Source organism: Etheostoma spectabile, chromosome 15 (assembly GCF_008692095.1).
Source record: "Etheostoma spectabile isolate EspeVRDwgs_2016 chromosome 15, UIUC_Espe_1.0, whole genome shotgun sequence".
NCBI lineage: Eukaryota > Metazoa > Chordata > Actinopteri > Perciformes > Percidae > Etheostoma > Etheostoma spectabile.
Window position 1 is genome coordinate 15,302,916 of NC_045747.1, and position 21,325 is coordinate 15,324,240.

The 21,325-nt window shown below is 43.2% G+C and overlaps 1 protein-coding gene across 12 annotated transcripts in view; it reads left to right on the top strand.

The window, feature by feature from the left end:
- The window catches only part of arhgap23a (Rho GTPase activating protein 23a), a 65,660-nt gene that overhangs the window by 39,330 nt on the left and 5,005 nt on the right, over positions 1-21,325 (top strand). For 6 of the 12 annotated variants that reach the window (XM_032537181.1, XM_032537173.1, XM_032537177.1 and 3 more), the window contains 21 exons: positions 435-638; positions 4,063-4,087; positions 4,505-4,597; positions 5,482-5,560; positions 6,469-6,529; positions 8,099-9,707; positions 14,147-14,302; positions 15,235-15,346; positions 15,457-15,496; positions 17,219-17,356; positions 17,447-17,755; positions 17,845-17,906; positions 18,026-18,144; positions 18,505-18,623; positions 18,720-18,872; positions 19,050-19,128; positions 19,223-19,296; positions 19,450-19,539; positions 19,622-19,747; positions 19,871-19,912; positions 20,548-20,641. In XM_032537181.1, the coding sequence (XP_032393072.1) occupies positions 435-638; positions 4,063-4,087; positions 4,505-4,597; positions 5,482-5,560; positions 6,469-6,529; positions 8,099-9,707; positions 14,147-14,302; positions 15,235-15,346; positions 15,457-15,496; positions 17,219-17,356; positions 17,447-17,755; positions 17,845-17,906; positions 18,026-18,144; positions 18,505-18,623; positions 18,720-18,872; positions 19,050-19,128; positions 19,223-19,296; positions 19,450-19,539; positions 19,622-19,747; positions 19,871-19,912; positions 20,548-20,641 (3,784 nt within the window). Of the gene's footprint in view, positions 1-434; positions 639-4,062; positions 4,088-4,504; positions 4,598-5,481; positions 5,561-6,468; positions 6,530-7,232; positions 7,499-8,098; positions 9,708-14,146; positions 14,303-15,234; positions 15,347-15,456; positions 15,497-17,218; positions 17,357-17,446; positions 17,756-17,844; positions 17,907-18,025; positions 18,145-18,504; positions 18,624-18,719; positions 18,873-19,049; positions 19,129-19,222; positions 19,297-19,449; positions 19,540-19,621; positions 19,748-19,870; positions 19,913-20,547; positions 20,642-21,325 lie in introns of those variants that run through there. The other 6 variants (XM_032537172.1, XM_032537171.1, XM_032537176.1 and 3 more) reach the window with 6 other exon arrangements.

Genomic DNA, 21,325 nt, shown 5'->3' on the forward strand with positions numbered 1-21,325 from the left:
TGTCTTGAGATAACTCTTGTTATGAATTGATACTATAAATAAAATTTAATTTAACTGAATTGTTTTGTGCTAATTATAGAAAATACTTTAGATTCTCAACATAATTGTTTTATAGTAAAAATACACAAAAGTACACTCTGTACTTTTCTACATTTTCTGGATTTGTAAATGTGATGATCTCAGATTTGGTGTCCCATAAATGTTTTACTCACACACTCTTACATGAAATAACTGTAAATGACAAAGCTGTATATGTATATATTTATTATCCATGTTTTCTGGATGTTTTGAATACTCTTATTTTCCTCACTTGATAACAGCATATTTTCCTTGCTGTTTGAAGAACCCATTTTCCATTATTTTCCAATCTAATTAAAGAAATAATAACAAGGCATCCTGAATCTCACTGAGTCTCTCTCTGTCTGTGACCATAGGGTAAGGGGCGCAGGGATGGTCTCCCCTCAACCGGTGACAACCCTCGGCCGCCGATGGCGACCCGACCGGGAAGGGAGGGGGGCGGCGTGTTCTGGAAGGGTCCCCGGACGCTGGTCCTCCATAAGAACTCCCAGGGTTTTGGTTTCACGCTACGCCATTTCATCGTTTACCCTCCAGAGTCCGCCCTGCACACCAACCTCAAGGTGAGACCTACCGGTCCTTGAAAGGTGTTAAATTCTAGTGTTTTTCTTTCTTTTAATTTTGTGCCATGAAGTTCGTTTTCCAACTTCCATGTTTGTTTTTATAGCACACATGGTCTCCATTTCTTCCTAGTTGGCATTTAAAAGGGTTTTTCGAAAGCCTTACGCTTGCTTAACATGCTGAGCCCAGGAAAGAGCCAATTTGTGCTCTGAGATAAAGCCAATCATACTGAAGTCGAGGGTCAGTGAGTTAAGCTGTGCAAAATGAACTCCCTGACAGAGGGAGATGAGTTGATCGGAGACAACAACACATAAAAACAAGCCTGTTTAAAGGAGGGAGCTGCAAGATTTGGACACTGAGTGAAGACATGGGATCTTTATTGGTAAGAACAACACAATTTCACATTTTGAAGGATATAAAGAGCACATCTGTACCCGGCCAGACAGACTGAAAACGCCTAATTGTTTTTTAGTGTCACTTCCCAGGCCTTGTTTTTAGACTTTGATGAATTCAAGATTGTTCTGGTGTTTTTGAATGAGTGGTTATTTTGCTCTTTGAGGTGTGGGGGCAAACGGGTCCAGATGTGAACTCAGGGAAATGGATGCTGGGGTGGGGTGGGGTAGGGTGGGGTGAGCCAGCCGAAACAAGGCCTCTGTTATTATTCTACCACCCCACCATCCAGCAGCTGCAGATAGAAACACAGATTGAATTGATCTGTTGTCTTAGGTTGGTACCACTCTCTGGCAGTCAGGCCGTACCAGGCTGGCCCTAGACAATAGGCCCACTGCTGGCCTTTGGCCCCGGTTCTGTCCTCGTCTCCTCTGCCTCGAGGGTCACATGGTGTTTTGGGACAATCGGACCCATAGAGTCGCCCATTCTTATCTAAAGGGTTGTCGTGGAAATCTCCCAAAATACCCTCATAGTGTCCAATTATCAGAGGCCTACCTGGTGCGTAGGGTCATAGGGTCTGCAGGTCCTGAATGGATTCAATTATGTAATCTTAAAAAAAGACGCTTCCCCTGTGCGGTCCCAGCAGAATTCCTCTCTGTGTTTGAAAATAGCTAGATGACCTTCCTCTACCAATCTACCAATCTGACAATGCTCTAATAATTTAAAAAAATCTTATATTCTATACATCTTTGCTTTGCTGCGTGAACCTACCTTGTGTCAATTGGAATTTGAAACTAAGCATTGTTATTCTAAACGGCTTCTGCTTCATCTGCTGTGGCTTGGACTCTTCCTCATTCATACTTAGATTTGGACAAAAACTTCAAACAAATGAATAAATGTAAATGTATATAGAAAGATAGTGGAGAGGAGAAAAAGATACTGCATGTGTTTACAACTTCCCTTGTCTACTGGACTAGCCCCATGTAGGCTGAGTCCTTGGCAGCGGCTTGGGTTCAAATCCAACCCGTGGCCCTTTGCTGCATGTCATCCCCTCTCTCTTTCCCCTTTCTTGTCGTCAAGCTATCCTGTCAATTATAGGCTATGAAAGCCCAAAGATAATCTTTAAAAAGAAAATAAACTTTTTGCCGAAAAAAACACAAAAAACAGACATTTGTGTTTTTGTGAGATGTGCAATTTCTACATCTAAAAACAAAATAAATACTTTTCAAGTTTAGACAGAGCTGTGCCGTTTAAGAAAAGCTTTTGTACAATAACATACTGTATATATTCCATATTTGATTTTTCAGAGGACTTTAAAATGTTGCCGTTTCCTGGTGAATTTATAAGTTAATGACGTAAGCCCATATAATGAAATGGATATAACTTTTTCCATTGTTCTTTGTCTTATACTGAGCAAAATTGGCATTTCAGATTTTAAAAATCTCATTATTATCTTTATTACCGGTGTCAGATATCTGTAGAAATGTAATAATATGTAGTTTTATACATGTAAATAATCCCTTCCAGCTGCTTCAGACTGTACAGGTGTGTGGACCCAATATGTACAGGTACCCAGAGTCTTGTGCCCACCTCTCACTGTCTCCTCCTCTGTCCCGGATGTGTTCAGACTGGGGCTGCTCAGTTGTTGAGTATCCCCAGATCAGAGCTCCATTCTGGGGTCGGCAGCTCTCTTTTCTCTGCCTCTAAACCCCCCCACCATTGTCTGCAGAGCCAGGAATGAGCCCACTCAGCGTAGCATAAAGCCAGGCAGCAGTCAGCCCACCATGCCCCTAACCCCAAACTGTCCACTCAGCTTAGTGTGTGTGTGTGTGTGTGTGTGTGTGTGTGTGTGTGTGTGTGTGTGTGTGTGTGTGTGTGTGTGTGTGTGTGTGTGTGTGTGTGTGTGTGTGTGTGTGTGTGTGTGTGTGTGTGTGTGTGTGTGTGTGTGTGTGTCGTGACCAGACAAACTGCAGCTACCTACTGTAATCTCACCACCAGCATCCTCACTGCTGACAGCTCTGTGTTTCAGTCTGTTACACCTGATGTCACAAGCACCTGCAGACGGTCTAACCTGAAAGTGTCTGTGTCGGAGTTGCACTCTAATGTTACAGGCTCATGAATCCAAACCGGTTTCTCTTGAGGTGTCAGGAAAGTCACGGGCATTTGAGGAAGCGGGTTAACTCTCACTGCGGGTTAACATGACATAAAGGATACTATAACTTCTCCTTTGGTCTGACATTTATGAACGTGTAGATGTCAAGTTCTTCCTTCTCTAGTCACCCTAACACATTGGACTTGTATCCTGGTAGATACGCAGGTGATTTTATTTTTGTGAAAAAGGTTGATCATGAGAAATCTTCTCAGCATCGGTCATTTTAGGGTCAAACTTTGCTTTTCTTGTTAAGAAAGTTTAAATCTGGAGCATAAGCACTTCTGCTTGTGTCGATGTTTTAAGTAAAAGCCCTCAGGACAGCTCCATGTATGAGAAATTGTGTCCTACAGTACAAGATGTAAACCCTGAATCAGCATTGGTTAATATACCTGATAGACTTTGTTTTTGCCTACATGTCAAATGCTGACAGCCCCAAATGTTCTCCAGCAAAATGAGAGTAAAACTGATTGTAATCGTTGTTATCAATAACAAAATATTTCTAGTGGTATAGTCCATTTTTTGGGGCCTCTGTGTGTCTTTTTGAGTCTTTTGTCATTAGATTTTTTCACATTATGTCGATAGCAAAAGTACAACTATTTCTGTCTTTTGGAGATCTGGAGAAGGTCATTTTTTCATTACTTTCACATCTTGATTACTGTAACTCTTTGTGTGTGTGTGTGTGTGTGTGTGTGTGTGTGTGTGTGTGTGTCTGTCTATTGTTTCAGTTTTGTAGGTCACAGTCATTTACCTATTTACCTTTTGGGATTTCATTGTGTTTTAAATTTCTCCGTAAAGCACTTTAAGCAACATCCGTTGTTTTTCAATTTTCTTTATGAATAAATTTGACATGAATTTGAGCAACAATCTGTTTCTGTTCTTTGCAGGATGAGGAGAACGGTAACGGAAAGGGTAAGTGTTTCTCTTCCTCATCAGACAACAAATTAAAATCTTGCACAGTGGGATGTCGATGATGTAATGAACTGGGATCCTCTGTACTCTCTCCTGTCACCTCTGCTTTGCAGCCTATTTGCACCCTCTACAGGACCCCACGCAACACTGCACATAAAGTAGTCAAGTCCAGCTGCACTTAGATATTTGTATAAGAACCATGACAGCTGATAAATGTTAAGAGGTAATATAGTCCCTGAGGCCAAGAAAGTCACAACCACAAGTACTGTGTTAAACAAAAAGGTCTCATCTTTAAATACTAGGATCAACCTAAAGCTTTATTTCTAAAAAGTTTGCATGAATTTAGCATTTTTACAATTCAGCAAGCACAGTCTTCTGATCTTGGCATTTTCTTCTTCTTTGTCTTTTTTCATACAGGGTATCAGAAAGGTCGACTGGAGCCGATGGACACCATATTTGTGAAGAGTGTGAGAGAAAAGGGTCCGGCCCACCAGGCAGGCTTGTGCACAGGTAAAGGGAACATACATACGGAGCAGGAGCGTGAGCATTCTGATTTGCATTGGAAATGTTTTGGGCTGAGCTCCGGTAATGTGATGCTGCAGACATGAGCACATTCAGAGAAGGAGGGGGTGGTCTAGCCAACTTTTCTCATTGGCATTTTAGATTATTTAAAGGATGTCCTTTCCCTGACTAGAGACAAGTTTTTTTTAAACGTCTTTGTGTGATAAAAAACAGATACCAGTATGACGACTCAAATGTTTAAGTCTGTTTGAATGTGACAGAGCTGTTGTAGTGTTCATGTTGTATCTTGCTGCTTTAGCAGGACAACAGTCCATTCCCAGCAGCTCAGACAGACCAAACAAGTACTCCGATGTGCATGCTTTAACATAAGCTGTCACATCCAGAAAGTCACAGATCAGCATGAACACTTGCACACACATTTGCGCATGCACAAAGTCACCATGAATGCATACAAACTTTGAACACATACTGTAGTTATTTAACATAAGCCAACCAATTTATACTTACATTATACGATATTTGAATTTGATCACCTCCTAAATGCTTCCTTTAAGACAACGAGCCTTGCATTTTATTATAATGGTATAAACTGTAAAATTACATTTGAATTGGGTTGAAAAATATCAAATAATTAGTTTTGGTCTTAGTGTGAAAGGTTTTAACGCAAAGTATCGGCAAACAAACTAAATATATATATATAACAAGCCTAATGATTTCCACTCCTACATTCTGAGTTTTGATAGCTGCCTTGGTCAATGCTTAACGTCTTGCCTGGAGGTCTGCACCTACTTGAGACGACAGAGGTCAACATACAGACCTGTATTACCTGTGACATGTGCTGGTTATGATATAATAATATGGCTGTCTTGCAGGGGATCGGCTTGTGAAAGTGAATGGAGAGAGTGTTCTAGGAAAGACGTATTCGCAGGTGATAGCCCTCATTCAGAACAGGTAAGCCCTCCTGCCTGTCAGCACTTTGAACTTTTGGTGTGTTTTTTTTAGCAAACTATCCATTTGTTTATCTTTGCAAGCTTACCATCGAAATGACATACACGTAGATGCTAGTTATGGTTTTGTATGCGTTGAAAAACGAGCAGCATACTCTACACACTCACGATGCTCTACATAGTCTCAAAGACAGACACCGGGTGGAAATTAGCGGTTTGAAAAAGTGACGGGCTTTATCTGGTGAAACTATTTAATCCTTTCTCTATACATTTTAGTCTAGTCTTTCTATCTAAATGCTTGGTGTTAGATTCGGAAACCTAATTTTATTATTCATAAAAATCTCATCTTCTGTTGGCCCCCAACATCCTCAGGTAAGGATCAGCTTCAGCACAACTGGCTGGTTTTTCTCTTCCAATAACAGTTCAGATACCTGAACACAGGCTGTATGCCAATACCGACTCCTCAACCGATACCAGTGCTCTCTTTTTCCCAAATGTAAAAAATCTTTATACCTCAAAGCATGGAACTCATTAGGAGATATTATTATGTAATGTAACTTGGGGCCAGGGATTGGTGTGGTACTAAATTTAAACAATAGCGGAAACGCTGAATTTTATGATCACATAAATGTATTTGATGCGGATTGGTTGCATCTGGCTGATACCCGATCCACCTACTGAAATCAATGAAGCCTGATACAGAGTTGGTGATTCACATCTGCGTATCCCCTGGCGGTGTCCACTTTGTTAGGACGGAACCTGTTGATATTTTAGCTTAGGTAAACCAATAAATTGTTTGGAGGATTACTACAAAATTCTGTGTCGCATACTTGATATCAAGCACCAGCTTGACCTCTACCTCTACATCTTGTTTGTCGTCATTCTTACCGTCCTCCCTTCTTCGTCCTACAGTGAAAGTGTGTTGGAGCTCTGCATTATGCCAAAAGATGAAGACGTGCTTCAGTTGGTAAGTGTGAGTATGGGATTTTTCACGCACCTTTTCTGAACAAACCAACCCACACGTATCATGCATTGCACATATCGATACATTTGCTTGGCAAGCAAACTGGCAATTATTTGTAAGGTTTGGATTATTTCAGGACACTGCCGGAATATTGTGAAGTTTGCTGGTACTAGTTCAACCTGGATTCATCCCGTCATTGTCGAAGAATGTAGAGATTTTGTTAGAATCGCTGCAGAGTGACTCAGAGGCTCTCTGCTCTGTGTTTATATTACGACACGCATCCATTAAAAGCTACTGGTATCCTGACTGTCAAAGCTTACGTTTGAAAAAAAACAACAGCTCTGTGCTCGTTCACACACCCATGTACTGTAAAACACATTTTTGTCGCTCCACAGGTCGCTCACATGATCAGACATGAATTATTGCTCGCCCCTCCCATTAACCCGGAGCAACATGTCAAATCACAAAACCAGATATCACCAGATTTAAGTGACACTACTCACACACGCAGAAACATCAGTGTTCCTGCCAAGAGAGCCCAAAACTTTGTTCTCCATTTACGTACAAGTGCCATGTCTTAACCTTATAAACCCACTCCTCTGTTCTTACACTCCTCCCCTCTCTGCTACGCCTGTATCTGCTGCATTCCTTGCATGACATCACCAGTACTGCGCCTCCTTCCACACTCCCACAGGGTGGAGTAAGGCAGAGAATGAGAGGGAGGAGAGAGGGAGTTTGGAAGGATCCGACAGAGGAGAAAACAAGGAACAACAAATAGAAAACTTGCACAAGAAAGTAATAGACAATAAGCAAAACATTGAATGTTTCTGGGAGAACAACAGCCGGTTTAAGCAGCAAGATTGTTGGTGAGGATCAGTTTATTGCCTCGTCCTCTGTCCTCCTCTGTGTCCGTTTGTGGTGACTACAAGCCTAACACGCAACCTGAGGAAAGATTCTGGATTCTGTTGGCCGGTGTAGGTAAACCTTAAAAGACTGTGTGAGTTAGCTTTACTTAATCGTGAGAGTGGGAAAGGGATTGTTAGCAAGTATGTGTGCTTATGGTGTTGAGTCGAAGTTGTAAGTGATGCTTTAAGTTTGACAGTGTGACTAATTGATAAAGTAGTCACACGGTTAATTATACACTTGTTATTTGCAACGGATAGTCTTTATGCGCCGCAGTGTGAATATATATCCTGTATGTGTGTGTATAAACAACATTGCTGGGGACATTTGCGGCTGGCTGCTGTTTCAGTGAGTGTTGTGGCTTTTGCTCAAGGCAGTTCATGCAGTTGGCTGGCTATAGCATGTGTTTGTGTTGAGAGCTGAGGCCCTGGGGACAAACTGTGGCAAAGGGGTTGAGCTGAGAAGCCGTTCCACTTGAAAGCTCGTTGTGTAATGTACAGTAGCATGAAGTTGTCTTAGAGAGTCATGGTTATGGTCTGTGTTGTTGTCAAACTTGTTTACTGTAAGAGCCATGATTTAAAGTCGCCACTGCCCCACACACATTCAGCTTTTCTTCAAGCGTTCCTCCTGTAATGTCTTATCTCACTTATCCTCCATCTTCTCTTCCTCTCCCAGGCATACTCCCAGGATGCCTACCTGACAGGCAACGAACCCTACTCAGGGGGAGCTGAGTACCTCCCACCACCACCTCCCCTCTGTTACCCGCACACCAAGGCCACACCCCCTGCTGGAGCCCCTCCATCTGGCTCCATGTGCCAGAACCAGCTGGATAACTGGAGTCGTTGGCCAGGCTCTTCCAGCCCCTCTTCACCCCTGGACAACCACTCCGCTGTGGGCAGCCCCGCCAGCTGGCAGGAAGGGCGAGCAGGAGAGCCAGGTGGTGTGGGTCACAGCAGCCCGGCCCACCGCACAGAGGAGATCCAGTACGGTATGACCAGCCAGCAGCCTCAGGGCCAGACAAGGGGGCGCTCCTACTCTTCCTCTTCCTCATCAGGGGGCCCTTTGTCTAGCCCGCTGCAAGTCCACTACCCTAACCACCACGCTGCCAGCTCCTCTCAGTCCCAGACACGCAAGTCCAACTCAGCTTGGACCAGTCCCCCCCTGCCCCAGCCTAGCCATGGCCGCACTGAGCGCTGCCAGCAGGCGCTCTCCGACTGGTACTACAACCAGCTGCCGGAGCGCCCAGCACGCAACATGCAGACCCGCCACCGCAGCTACTCTCAGGACCGGCTCAGTGATTCAAGGAGGCAGCAGCAGCGGACAGGTGGCTGGCCGCACAGCGCCTCCCAGGACACTCTGCTGTTACTACAGCAGTCAGGACCAGGTCCCCAAGGAGAGCCCTACTGTTCCTACGGAGACTGGGAGGGGGCCCCAAGTAGGGGGCACCCTGCCAACAACTATACCCGGACACGCTCTGAAAACCTGCTGGCCCAGTATGATCGCCATGGCCGCTCATTAGAGATGCTGGACCGAGCAGCAGCTGGAGTGGTCTCGCCTCGTTTTGAGAGGCTGTCATTGCTCCAGCAGGCTCCCCAACCGCCCCCCAGGACTGACGCCTACTCGAGGAAGGGGAGCCATTATGGTGCAGCACAAGCTCCTCCAATGTCCCGACACACACATTCTAAACACCATTCCCAGCCTCAGACCCAGCAATCAGCCCCCCAGAATAGGCGGCTTCCCCGTGGGCAGAGCATGGATGACCAGCCGGTGGGCTACCGCAGCTACAGCCCCTCTTTTAACCGCAAGACGGGCCGCATCATGCAGCAAGCCCACTCTTTCAGGGACCCTTCGTACTCTGGCCCTCACATGAACTGGAACCCAAACACTAAAACCAGTCCGCCAGAGGGCACAACGGCACCCCTCACTGCCTCTGCCACATCCCCCCTTGCCTCCACCACTCACGAATCCCAGGACAGAGCATACAGGCCAACAAACCACGAGAGGGAACGAGGGTCAGTGGAGGGGCAGGCAAAGGTGGTGGCACAGACCCAGGAGGTGGTGCTGAGGCAGAAACCTCCCACCGGGCGGAGGAATGCCCACGGTATGCGTCACCCTCATTACGCGCTGCCCATTGACGGGCTAGAACCCTCTTTGTTTTCTCCTGATCCCCAGGACTCAGCTCCTACCCCTGGTTCCACGGGAGATGTAGCCCCACGCAAACCAAACGGCAACCTTGCCCCCCTCCCCATAGAGGATGACTCCCTGGCCTCCATCCCCTTCATAGGTAAGCATAGAAGGTTTGAGTTTCACCTCGTGTCCCTCCTCTTACAACTTAACCCCTCACAAAACCTCCAACTGGCCTTGAGATTTCATTGCTTCCATTATAAATTGTGATCCACACTGTGTTTATTGAATGTTAGTGAAAGCTTAACTAAGAGGAAATGCAAAAGCTATAATTCAGACAGAAGTATTAGTTTGGATGAATGTGTGTATCCTTAATTTCCATCCTTGTCTGTCTATTGAGGCTCCAGGCTTTTCTCAGATACAGTTTCCATTTTCTCATTGTGTGTGTGTTTGTCTGTGAATGTTTGTGTTGGGTAATGCTGGGACGTCCCACAGTCTTACAGACAGTATTAGTACTTTTATTGAATCATCTGATGGGAGTTTCCTAATCCTGCTACCTTCCCCTGGTCTCTAAGGTCACCTGACAATGCTGAGGAAATAAGGTGGAGTCTTGTCTCCTGAATGTGTGGGTTTTCATTTGTGTGTGAGCAGGGTTAGAGAGTATATAATATATTATATTTCCTGTAGTATGCCAGCCTGTCATAATTTTCTTTTGTTTTTTTAATTTTTCTCGTTGTTTAGACAATTTCCATATACATTTTTATAGCATGTGTTAGCATGCTAACACGCTAAACTAAGATGGAAAACAGTAAGCATTAGACCTGCAAAACATTTACATCTCCCAACATTTGGGAGCATATTGCTATGCAAGCGCTAGCATTTAGCTTAAACCACCACTGTGCCAAAGTACAGCCTCATAGAGCTGCAAGCATGGCTTTAGACTTAGCGTCTTAGACTTGTTTCGTCTTAACTATTGAATATTTGGACTCATAAATTGAGAAAGTGGGCTACTTATAATCAGATTTTATGTGCTTCTTCATAACAGTTCAGTTGACTTTGAACATTATTTAATTGTGGCTGTAAATATGTATATCTTAAAGAAAGAAAAGTTGCCTTCTAACCTTTTCCTGAAAGACTTAATCTGCTTTTTATAGACCAACAGAAAGGAAAGCACCTAACCTAACTCATAGTAGGGTACCTGGAATTATTTTGCCTTAAACCGATATTGATAATCTGTAATAGCATATAGTATGTCACTTTGTGTCGATATGAGGTTGTTTGCATGGTAATGCAATAAACAGTTATGGCCTACGTATGTTGGTGTCAGTGGGAGCTGATTGTGATCATGTCCCGTCTTGTTCCCTGCTCTGAAAAGACTCAAAGAGAAGGGGTTCCGCGAGCTTCATGTTGGTTTGTGTCACTCGACATTTACAGATGCCCTTAAGTCAAACCATATGCAAATTAAGTTGGTTGATCAGGCGAGCCGTGGCGCCATCACACTGTCACAGCCTTAGGAAAAACACAGCTGCTTACCCTAATGATCAATAGAATCAAATCAGCTGACATGGACGCCCAAACACCCAACATGGAACAACATTACGATCATTTAAAGAGAGTAAATCCAGAGGAATCAGCAAACCAGGAGGCACCCCTCTGCCTCTCTCTCTCAGTCCGTCTGTCAGAGCACATTCTTGCCTCGTACCTTTAGCTGAATCAAACAAAACCGGGCAGTCAGAGCTGCAGGCCGGGACACGTTTAATGGCCATAAACTGAAACTAGGCTAGTTTCTCCCCATAGACAAGAAATAGCTTTTCTCTTCTCTGTCTTTCTCCATATCTTCATCTCTCTAAAAGAGATGCTGATATGATCTGGGCCTGTTTGAAAACACGCAGTTGAATAGGCTGCTGTCTGCAAAGCACGGATGTATGTGAGGTAGTTAGCACAAAGGCAGGCTGTGTCTGAAGACAAATATGTTTTTATGACGTCTAGTATAGAGATAAATAGAAAATGTTGTATTTTCACAGCTCATACAATGTGAATAAAACAAGAAGAGTCATGTCCACATATGCAGTATTTTACTCTGTACCCAGTTGGAGTCTTTCAACATGAATCAAAGCTGTAAATTACCAGGAGGATTTTGTGGCGGTCCTTGTGGGGAACAGTAGGGGCCCATCCTCTCAGCTCCTGCCCTCAATGCTGCTATTGTGCTGCTCTGGAAGATGAAGAGGTTTGTGTGTCTGTGTGGTTGGGGGTTCAGTCTATGACTATCTTTACTAGCTGGATCCTGGACACAACAGACCAGGACCGAGGCCTGCTGTACTGGCTTGTGTCCTGCTTCCAGAAGACCTCTCGTCTTTGAAATTCCTGGTTTTCTTCTCTCTGTTTAACTCTTGTCTGTTTTTCCTACTGACCCCAAAGCCACAGCAGCACCAAGTATAGAGACAGTACCAACCGTTTCCATCTAATGCTGGGTCAGATTTATAGTCTTGTTTATAAAGCTGAAACAATTAGCTGATGAATCCATAAATTGATCAACCAATAATCTACAGCAGACAACTACTTCAATAATCAATTCATTGTTTATGTCATTTTAAAGCAAATATGGTAAATATCTTGAGGATTTGCGGCTTGTTTTTGTCTTACATAATAATAAACTGAACATCTGAGGGTTTTGGGCTGTCGGTTGGACAAAACGTGCAGTTAAAAGTGGTCACCTTGGGCTTTCAGGAAATTGGGATTTATTGATATTCTATTGTGAATCAATTATGGAGAAAATAATCAGCAGAATAATTATTTAATGAAATCTTTCTTTCAGTCACACTTACACAGTCACATACAAACCATAATCTTGCCAATTGTATGCTGTTTCATTTGGTCCATTTGTGCAACAATTAATTTCAAAACATGTTTATATTTCCCAAGATTTTGGTGCTGTTATCTAAACTCTAACTCTATTATGCAAAGACAGCCTCGCTATATGCTTGGTAATGATGTTTGAATGGATTTTAAAAGGCGGGAGATTTTACTCAACCCTTAACCTAGTGTAAAAATCACCAAACTTGGAGATATTGTGTATTTTCACAGTAACAACCTGTATTTAGGTGCTTTTAAGGTTATTATAAGCTCCTTGTCTGTCTCTTGTATTCTTTATTCTCTAACTAAATGATTTTCTATTCTTGCTCTCTTCTTTCTTCACCTATCTTCCTCATATATTCCCTGAATGCTGAGCTCCACAGGAGCTCCTGTAGGGTTTGGGCAGAGCGTCCTGCAGACAGCATGTTGCTCCCCTCTGCTGGTCCATCTCTGTCTCGTGGCTCTGTGCTCACTCTCTGGCTGCCTGTTAATGACGGCCTTTGTTAAACCCACAGCCGGGCTATTTCTGGGCAGCGCTGTAAACAGGCAGATTCCTCATCCCAGATTGGAAATGTTTTCCGCCTGATGTCGGACTCTAGTGTCCACCGGAGTGAAGAATAGAATAGCGAGGGTGGTGGATGGAAGAACGCCAGAGGGAACGAGAGACAGAAAGAAAAGAAGTTAAGGTGAAGGATGAGGGGTGATAGCAGGACGTTGTAGGGACAGAGACTTAAGAAAAAAGGGAATCAGAGAAGGACTGAGATGAAACCATAGCAAGAATTTAGAGAAGGCTTTGTGGTGGTCTGTGGGGGTGGATCTCAGACTGACTCCCTGCGGTCTGCAGAGGCTGTAGTTTCCACAGAGAATACACTGAAGCCTTGCAGCAATCCAGTCCGGAGAGTTTAAAATGTCACTGGCAAATCCAGATTTTCCTCACTTGCATGCAAATATTGGGCCGGTCACCAAACGTGTATGATAGTCAGGAAGTGTGAGTGTATGTGAGTGTGTGTGTGTTGCAGTTTCGTATCCCTTTGCATATGCTGAAAGTATTCAAGACTTGTTGCCTGTGCGACCTATAAAACTACTTTGTGCCTTTTGTCTTCTTGAACACTGAAGCTTCAATTGTGCCATAAAAACGAGCTCTAAAATATCTCCGTTTAATTATTCACAATTGTCTTTTTCTGTCCTTGGATTGGGACATATACTCTTGTATGTATCCTTACACATATCAGATCAAACACAATGGTAGATATCATGAAGAACTGAAACCTGGAGCCACTAAATCTCTGTTACAAAACCCCCACTGTTAGCAAATGAATAGCTCTTCCTATGGCAACAGGAGACACAGGTACTGCATTATCTCTAAACTATTTGCTTATTTGGGTTGCATTTTTTTTTCTTTCCTGAGACAGTTGCACAGCTTTTACATCATTCAGCGTTTTTAGTGGATTTGTAAATGAGCGCATATTGTTGCGTCTGTGATCTAGAAATCCCTGGGGTATTTGTTTGGGGTTGTTGTTTGCCTACGATTTAAAGAAATGAAATGTCTTGTTTAGTATCTCTATCAGCAACCCTGCCGTTCCTCGCTGTTCCTCTCCCTTAAAAACCTCTCCTCTTTCACACTTTCTCCTAATCTAACCCCTTTTACTTTTCTCCCTTCTGACCGTTTTCTCTAACACCTAACCCCGTCCCCCCTCTCCTTCTTCTCTCCTCTTGCCTCGCCTCCTTCCCTCCACCCTCCCACAGATGAGCCCACCAGCCCCGGCGCTGATTTGCGCGCGCGCCACGTGCCGGCGTCCTCCGTGGTGTCCAGCGGCATGAATTCGGCACCCGCCGTGGTCACCAGCCCCGCCTCCCCCACCTTCACCTTCCCCCTCACTAGGCTCTTCTCACACGACTGCAGTGAGTGCCCCCTCCTTCCCCTGTCTCCCCACTGCATGCAGCCAAAAACTATTTCTAGTGTTTACTTGCAGTGTAGGTGATCCCTTATTTTAATTTAATGATTGAGGAAGCATGAGATTTCCAAACCCTTCTGGTTCACATTTGTATTTTCCTCATATCTATTACTATTTTTGCCTATTACTGAGTCTTAACAGTCTTGTTTCCTCAACTAAACTTTTAAATTTAAATCAAATTGTTTGAAAAATCTCCAGAATTAAGTGTATATCTTCATGATTCTAGTACAGCAGTTTGCTTAATCATGCAGTTTTGACACTGACACTGGATGATTTTTAAATTGGAAACAGGTTGCACTTTGAGGCTCCGTAACAGATATAAATCCCTGCAAAGATGTTTTTTTTTAGCAGTGCCGCAACATTTTTTTGCATGCCGGATTTTTAGATTGCATGTTTAAAAAAAAAGACAATATCGTAGAAACATGTTTGCTCAGAATGTGTTTGATTGTATTTCCGCTGTGCGCAAAGCCCAAAGAAGTCTTTGTGTTTCAGATTCATTTAACTCCCAGACCAGTTCAGTAAAATTGGACAAACTTAGACTTGCATGATAGGTTTCTTTAAACAAATGCATGTCAGTCTGTGTTTACAGAGGTGACACCTGCATGCAGCATGCCAGTGGTGAGAAAAGTTACCAGAGTTGATTCATTCAAACCCACCGCTCCAGCTCTTCTTCCCACCGTCCACCCTAACCGTGTCACTCAAACCCCCGACCTCGTCCTCCTCCACCACCTCTTCCTGCTTCCTCCCTCACTACCCCCTCTCCTAATCCAACACCGTCCACTCTGGTGATTGGCATTACATCAACATTCTGTCTTTCTCTCTGTCTCTTTGTCTTTGTTTCTCTTTCTCTCTCTGCTCATTCATCCTCTCATCGAGCAGGCAGTATTAAATCCGGTCGCCGTTCCTCCTATCTTCTAGCGATCACCACCGAGCGCTCCAAGTCATGCGACGAAGGTCTCAACACGTTCAGAGAGGAGGGCCGAGTCTTCTCGTGAGTACCCTCAAACTGAGAGGACTGGGATCAAAGCAGCATCAATTAATGTACGTGTGCAGGCAGACATTTTTAACATTCTAACTCAGGTGTGTTGTTGTATTACACAGGAGGCTACCAAAGAGAGTAAAGAGTTTCTTCACAGACGGGGTGAGTTTCTTACCTTTGATTCCTCTAACTTTTTATCATCTAAACCATTTTCTCATTATTTTATTTTAGTTTTTATAAATCCTGTCCTTCTGACTTTCTACTTTACTCTTGCCCAATCAGGTCGACTACTCTATCATTCACGTTATTTTTTCAGAAAATCAAATCATAAGCAAAAATGGGACACCTGGCAGCTTAATAGACACATTTAACAAACTTATATCTACTTACAGGCAGTAAACTGGCTTTTGCTTAACAAATTAAAGAATAAAAAAGTAATTTGAAGACTTTTACGTAGACGGTGGCCATTTTAAATCACAATTGTAAAAGCACTTACAATGTAAAATCTTCCTGATGTTTCGAGTGAGGTTAAAGTGAGTTACATAATGATGGCACACGACATCTCACTTCACTTCTTCTTCACAGGAAATTCAGAACCACAATTACTTTTGCTTTTACTTTAGTCATAAAATTGGGGAATTGGTTACGTGTGACATGCTCAAATGTAGTGTAAAAGCAGCACAACTACAGAAGAATTATAAAGTCAGTCTACTGACTCAGTAATGGCAGTTAAGGTACATGTGACAAAAGTTTGCTAACATTAGCAACCATGAGCCTGTGGTCGTACCAAGTGAAGCTGTAGCAGCGTGTATTGCGTTAAGCCAGGGTGCGTTTTATTGCTTATAAATTCAACTTTTATGTGTCAGAAATCTACCTCTTCCAGTCCCTTGTGTTCATCTTTGTTCTGTCTGTGCCTCGGATCATTTCTGCACATCGAAACGTGTTTGTGTGTTTATTTAGGAGCTTTTCTTCCTGAAGTCCTCACAACTCTCTTAATTAGACAATGCAATAATTAATATGCACATTACAAGCATCATAAACCATACAGAATAGGAAACTATAAGACACATACTAAACATACACAATATAATTTGAACACATATGATAATGAAAAAATAAACACATAAGACAAAGACACATAGACAGGACAGCTCCACCCACCAGTGCACTCATAGGGCATTCCATACATTCATATTTAAAAATGTTTAGGCCAGTTACACCAAGCTATCATCACATAAACCTCTGTTTCACCCTCTCAGGACACTTCTCACAATTGAACACGCATTGATATTGTGTTAAACCTCAACCAACGTAGTTTCTGTGTCTACTCAACATCTCTAATCAATATATATTTCTTAATAATAAACTAAAAATTGTAAACTATATTTTAATTTTTGCAGTCAAGATGCTTCAAAGTTGAATCAAAACAATGGTGCTACTTAAGTGAGTCATCTTCAGCCTGTGTCAGCTTTATGAAAGCTGTTAGGAATCATTTTTGATGTGAGTTTTAAAGACAGCATTTGACAACTTATAGTACAGCAGCACGAAGAGGCCAGATAGTTGCTGCCTCAGCTACTGATAGATCAGTTGCAGCATAATGTAATGTGGCAAGAGTCTTAAATTAATGGTCAAATATGGCACTGAGGAGCAAGGGCCACTTAACAATAATAAATAAGGCTTTGCCTCAGCAAAAAACATTATGATAACTTATAGATCTGTTTTGTAATCTTTTTTGTTTTTGTTTTCATACATTGTCAGAAATGGGTGTCTTTGTTATCATACCTTTTGATTGCCATACTGAAATAAAAGGGGAAAAAAGACTTTTCCAGGTCTCAAGGAAACAAAGAGCATCAACTAATGAATGTTTCTCTGTTTGTGTTTCAGTCTCTGGAAAACCTTGGAACAGCAGAGGAGGTTCGATCTAAACGCCACTCCACCTCAGAGCTCGGAAACATCACTTACAGCGACGTACGGCGAGAAGGATGGCTGCACTATAAACAAATCCTCACAGAGAAGGGCAAGGTGGGCACACCAGGCTTGATTACAGAAATAACCTCAGGCAGAAAAGCATTTAAAGCAAGCAAAGCCTCACATCTCACCTCTCCTTCACAGAAGGTGGGCAGCGGCATGCGTCCGTGGAAGCGAGTCTTTTCTGTGCTTCGCTCCCATTCGCTGTTCCTCTATAAGGACAAGAGGGAGGCGGTGCTCCGCGGGGCCACGATCGGATGTGCGGCAGAGGACGAGCAGCCAATCAGCATCCGGGGCTGCCTGGTGGACATCGCGTACAGTGAGACCAAACGAAAGCACGCGCTGCGGCTAACCACCCAGGACTTCTGCGAGTACCTGCTGCAGGCGGAGGACCGGGAGGACATGCTGGACTGGATAAAGGTCATCAGGGAGAACAGCAAGACGGACAGCGAGGTCAGAGGGAACGCCCGTCAGACTCTAACCTCCTCTGTAACTGTGCCTGAAGTGTGTGGTTATAACTCAGGTGTGTCTGTTTGTTGCAGGAGCTGGGCTTCTCCAGACAGGCCCTCATCAATAAGAAGCTGAATGATTACAGGAAACAGAGGTCAGTCGCCTGATAATAGATTGTAAATTGAACATAATGAGTCTGTCTTTACCACCCGCAGTCTGTTGCCATGACTGACATGACTTAAATTAAACCCGTCTCTCTGTCTCCCCCTGCAGTCCAACAGGCAGCAAGCCCGACTCCTCTCCCAGGATGTCCCGCATGAAGCCTCCCTTCATGCTCGCCAAGACGGACAATGCTGCGGGGGGGCCACGCTCCCCCAAATCAGATGGCAAAGGTCAGTGTCAGGGGAAACAAATCAAACACACCCTGGAAGAATGGACTCACTACTCAGTGTAAAAAACAGCAACAACTGTAATATCTATTTTCAATATTGCAACCTATTATCTGTTTTAATTGTGCTATTTGGAATTCTTTGACACTCTTCTAGAAAAACATTTTACCTTAAAATCTTCATGTTAGATATTCCTTATCCACAGGTATAAGCTCACAAATGAAGTCACAATTTTCACAATCGCAATTGGTATATATAAGCAATCTTTTTTATGAAAGCCTTTTACTGGGGGAACCAGGAGGCAAATACTGATGCTCTGTGTCAAGCAGGGAAGTCTGAAGTTTTTGTTGCACCTGTCTTTAGATGAGAGCAGCCCTCCAAAGTCTCCGTGGGGAATCAACATCATGAAGAAGACAAAGAAGGCCGGGCCTAAAGCTTTCGGTGTGAGGTTGGAGGATTGTCAGCCAGGAGTAAATAACAAGGTAAGCCTCAATATCATCTGTCATACCTGAATGCAATAAAAGTACCACTACTGAAGGTTTTATCTGTTTAATAAACTCCGTCTGTGTCCATCTCAGTTCATCCCGTTGATCGTGGAGATCTGCTGCGGTCTGGTAGAAGACATGGGTCTGGAGTACACGGGAATCTACAGAGTCCCCGGGAACAACGCCATGGTGTCGATGCTTCAGGACCAGCTCAACAAGGGCGTCGACATCAACCCTGCAGAGGAGGTGAGGAACAACAAATACACCTGTGTCTTTACCTAAAGAACGGCCACTTCAGAGAGAAAAATGATCCGGGTCGATGGGGGAGAAAACGTTTCTCATTCGACCTTACTCAACAAAACAACCACAAAAGGTAAAATATGAAGTCCGCTGACTCTTCTCTGTTTCTCTTGCGGTCCACAGAAGTGGCAAGACCTCAATGTTGTCAGCAGTTTACTTAAATCCTTCTTCAGGAAACTTCCAGAGCCACTTTTCACCAACGGTGAGTCCAAACAGGCCATCCACACACATATCACACTGCCATGCTTTCCCATCCAACCATTCCATGTATTTTAATATTTGTAATATCTTTACAGACAAGTACAACGACTTCATCGATGCCAATCGGATGGAAAGTGCATCAGACAGACTAAAAACCATGAAGAAACTGGTACGTATATGTTCATATTATTTGAACAGGATCATTTAGCTATTTTGTGTGTGTGCGTGTGCGTGTGCATGTGCGCGTTTGTGTGTGTGGAAGAAGTTTGGCAGGTTCAGCAGGTTTATAAGTATTGTTAATCCTCTTGTTTCTCTTTGGCAGATCCGAGACCTCCCAGATTATTATTACCACACACTGAAGTTCCTAGTTGTTCACTTGAAGACTGTGGCCGACAGCGCAGATAAAAACAAAGTGGGTGAACGAGAGTATGTAAATGTAATTAAAATGTATAACTGGGATGTCCTCCGTGTTAATGTCTATTGTCTTTGTGTAGATGGAGCCTCGTAACCTGGCTCTGGTGTTCGGGCCGACTCTGGTTCGAACGTCCGAGGACAACATGAAAGATATGGTCACACACATGCCGGACCGCTACAAGATAGTTGAGACCCTCATCCAACATGTGAGAGATGACACACACACACACACACACACACACACACACACACACACACACACACACACACACACAAACTACTTATTATAATTTTTATGCTAAATATTTCTTACTCTGTCGTTCTTGTAGTGCAACTGGTTTTTCACTGAAGGGCAAGACAAGGATGAAAAGGTATGCTTCCTGTGCTGTTTCTTTAGACTTACATATTGAAAATCCCAATGTACTACAAAGGCAATCATTTAAAGATGCAGGTGAGGATGTACAGTAGCTCTGAAAACCTGGAAGCAGCGGCAGTATGTGTGAGCGTCTTTTCAAGTTGGTGTGTAAAAGCTCACAATCATCATTTGAACACGTTATAAAATATTATTTTCTGCCACCGGGGGGGATTGCTTTACCTTTTTAACAATCTAAGTAACTCAAGAAGTTGCATAATAAACGATAAACCAAAGTGTAATGTTATGGATTCTAGTGCAGCAAACTATTTTGTCTTGTATAAAGATGGTAACAATAACTCCAAGAAATTCCTCGAAACAAGAAAAACTCTCCTTAAAACAACCGCAATTATGGATATTTTTTTCAAGTTTAAAGAAAAATAATTCTTGAATTTAAGATAGAATGACTTCTGTAGACATTTGTGCTGTTTCATAAAACCATAAGTCACTATGTTGTTTGCAGGGTGACATATAAAGTGACCTACAGTGCTAGACATCTATTTAAAAGCCGTATCTCGTTTTTAATGCCTCTAAAGTCACAGTAAAGCCTTTGTTGTGTGACTGAATGTTTTTTTTTTTGTCTCTTCTATTTAGACGCCGGTGGACACGGAGGACGTGCAGCCCGCCCCCAACATCGACCACCTGCTGTCCAACATCGGCAGGACCGCTTTGCTCGGGGAGGCGTCAGGTGAGCCCGCTGAGCACCGCTCACAGCCAATTGCTGCTAGCTTTGACCAAGCTGAACAATAGGAAATTGGGTAGCTGTAACCGGCAACCCAAAATTAATGCTGCTTTCCATTTAAAGCAGAAAGAAGGGAATTCCCCACTGGTGTGTCATAATTACAATCTGTGTGCTCCAGTAGACTTAGGGGAAAAACAGCTCAGAATTGAATCCTAATTCACGGGAAAAAAGTATGTCTAAAGTAAAAGCAAAAATGAATCCTGTTCCAATGAAAATTAGAAGAATCTCTAAATGTAAACTACGTAAAATAGAACTCTTTTTAAACAGGTTAAAAATATTTATATAATAATCTCAAGTTGATATGGCATGATGTCAGATTCCTCGATTGATTGAGATTTATCCTTGAAAGTTTGTCCCAGTTTAGAGCCAGAATTCCCTCCTTTCCAACAGAACTGGAACGCAGCATAAGAAATGAAAGTCTTGCATCCGTTAGCACTCGGAGTGTTTCTGTGTTTGATAGCGTGTCTACACTTCTCTCCTTTCTGCTGACCTCTTTTTTCCCCTTAATGTTGCTCATCTTTCACTTTCTCTGTACATTTCTGCATTTCCTTCTCTTAGCTGAGCCTGTGGAGCAGCCACTGCGGTAGGATGGGAACTCCCCTGGCTGTGTGTGTGTGTGTGTGTGTGTGT